Source organism: Octopus bimaculoides, chromosome 10 (assembly GCF_001194135.2).
Source record: "Octopus bimaculoides isolate UCB-OBI-ISO-001 chromosome 10, ASM119413v2, whole genome shotgun sequence".
In the NCBI taxonomy this organism is placed as follows: Eukaryota; Metazoa; Mollusca; class Cephalopoda; order Octopoda; family Octopodidae; genus Octopus; species Octopus bimaculoides.
Window position 1 is genome coordinate 84,801,460 of NC_068990.1, and position 2,398 is coordinate 84,803,857.

Below are 2,398 nucleotides of genomic sequence, written 5' to 3' on the forward strand. Positions count from 1 at the left end.
CATCATTTAACGTCCATTTTCCATGCTGGCATGGATTGGATGGCTTGACAGAAGCTGGCCATGTGTGACCACAGGTTCACAGACAATATTCTTTCTTATTACAAATAAAAGGTAGATGCAGAAAAAGTAGTTTACCTGTGTAAAGAACTGGGGTTTACTTTTGATACTTTACAGTTAATTAACAACAACTCAGTGGCAAAAGTCTCGAGACTAAAAAGAGACTGCAGGATTGCATTTAAATAACAGGTATTGCCCATATTGGTGAGTCTGGGGGGAATAAGAGAAAGAAAAAAAAAGAAATGAATGCATGAGAACATGTAAACATTTACAAAGGCAAGGGATAAATCAAAATAATTTGAAAGGTGGAACAAAGGGTAAATAAATTTATCAGTAAATTGGCTTATCTAAATTCATGCCAATGGTACATTTGGGTTATTTCCCATACATACATACAGACATACACAGAAATACAGACAGACAGACATACCAGTTGAATGACCCGGCACTGCCAAGGTTACTGCTGTTCTTATTCAGATTAGTAAATAAATATAAAGATATATTCTCATAATTATTTCAAAATATCCGAATTGTAATGATAATAGAATTTCAAACTGAAAATCTGTCGATGTTGAAGTACCTCAGGGTAAACAATATTCATTGAGAAATTTTTCGTTGGTGTTGAAATGAATAAACTGTTGCTGCTTCCAAGTCACAAACAAGCAACATAGAGTTGGCCGTGGGAGAAGCATGTAGTAGAGAGATCAAGTCCAACTACCTTGAGGGATATTGGCCCTGAGATTTCTTAATTGAAATATCAAAACTTAGTTTGACTGGAAACTAAAGTGTCTTAAATTCAAATAGAACATCTGTAGGTATGAGAGGAATTTTTGGAATAAAGACATTTTCTTCTTTGTGACTACCTGTTATGATTGTTGCTCGTAAGACATGAAGCTTCATGGAAGTAACAATTAAGCGAGTTCCATTACACAGGTGAGATGGGTCAAGATTCCTAAGCAACATAATGGAAGCATCCAGTTTTAGTGTCAAGTTCTGTGGTGTCAGTCATCACAAAAATGTATGCATATTCACACACACGCACACATCATCACATACACTCACACACAGTTGAAGAGTAAAACTTCAATTACCCTCTTAAAGCAAGTTTTGGCAAGGGGTAAATGGCTGGTACCGGAGGACTTTCTACCTTCTGCGGTTGAGAATTTGTTGACGAGTCCACCAAAAACCGTGCTCGTTTAACAGGTCTTGTTTCACATCTTTTCATCCTACAGAGAAAAAGAATGGTCAGTCAATAATATAACGTAATACCATTAAAAACACTTTCTTATCTTTGGTTAATATCTAATTAAACCTCTTGAATATATGAAAAAAAATTGTTGGATTAATTAAAGAAACAAAATAGGCAGGCAAACAATTTTTTTAAACCAACATCTTGTGAATTTTAACAGGTAGAAAATTTCTCCAGTTTTGATTGGTATTCATGAGAAACATACTTGATTAATGCTTGTTTTAATTAAAAAAAGATTCAAGCTACTGTGGCTGTAAAGAAAGTCCTACACTGTTATCTAAAGTAAACAAATATAGCTTCTATCATTCCAGCAGTTGAGGACAACAATAATAATCCTTTCTACTATAGGGACAAGGCCAGAAATTTTGAAGGGGTGCTAGTTGATTACATCAGTCCAGAGTTCAACTGGTACTTATTTTATTAACCTCCTAAGAATGAGAGGCAAAGCCAGCCTCAGTTGAAATTGAATTCTTGGGTGACATCAAGTCATAAAACCCTCAAGCAAACACTGCACTGAAAAGTCAACAAGATAATTTCTACATGGTCATTCAACTTGTGAGAAATAAACAGCTAAGTCACCTTCAAATTACACTCAACCATCTTAAAAAAGAATGACACACTGAATAGGGTAATATGCAAGCATCCAGGCCATGTCAACATCTGAGGCTGGTCTCTTCCCTTCTTCCAATCTATCCAAATCCCTGACAAAGATCATGGATGTTTAATTAAGAGGGAAGGGTAGTGCTCAGCACACTTTTCAGATTTCCAAAACTTGTCGGAGGTTAGGAAGGTATCCTCAGAGGAGACTGAATATTTGCAACAGACTGGACTCTACTGAGGGTCAGTAGAATCGGGTGTCTTTCTCAGACACATAACACAATGGTAGTAATAAGACTTGAACTCATGGTCATAATATCTCAAACTGAACACTTCCAATGAACCAAATAAAGAAAAAGAAAACAACAGTTACCCCAGCATTTGTTTTACACTAGCTCCACATGAAGATTTATTCTTGCTATAGAAATTGTTTTTTCCAAGAGATAAAATATTTTGCATCTTCTCATTTGCACATGCAAGGAAGTTATCCCCATT

The 2,398-nt window shown here is 35.7% G+C and overlaps 1 protein-coding gene across 2 annotated transcripts in view; it reads right to left on the bottom strand.

Annotated features, from left to right (window-relative positions):
* The window catches only part of LOC106871321 (ubiquitin carboxyl-terminal hydrolase 37), a 20,572-nt gene extending 18,180 nt beyond the window's left edge, over positions 1-2,392 (bottom strand). For both annotated transcript variants that reach the window (XM_014917712.2, XM_014917710.2), the window contains exons 1-3: positions 2,277-2,392; positions 1,149-1,283; positions 136-267 (exon numbers count right to left, since the gene is read on the bottom strand). In XM_014917712.2, the coding sequence (XP_014773198.1) occupies positions 136-267; positions 1,149-1,283; positions 2,277-2,362 (353 nt within the window). In that variant the 5' untranslated portion in view covers positions 2,363-2,392. The remainder of the gene's footprint in view (positions 1-135; positions 268-1,148; positions 1,284-2,276) is intronic.
* Positions 2,393-2,398: the final 6 nt, after the last annotated feature.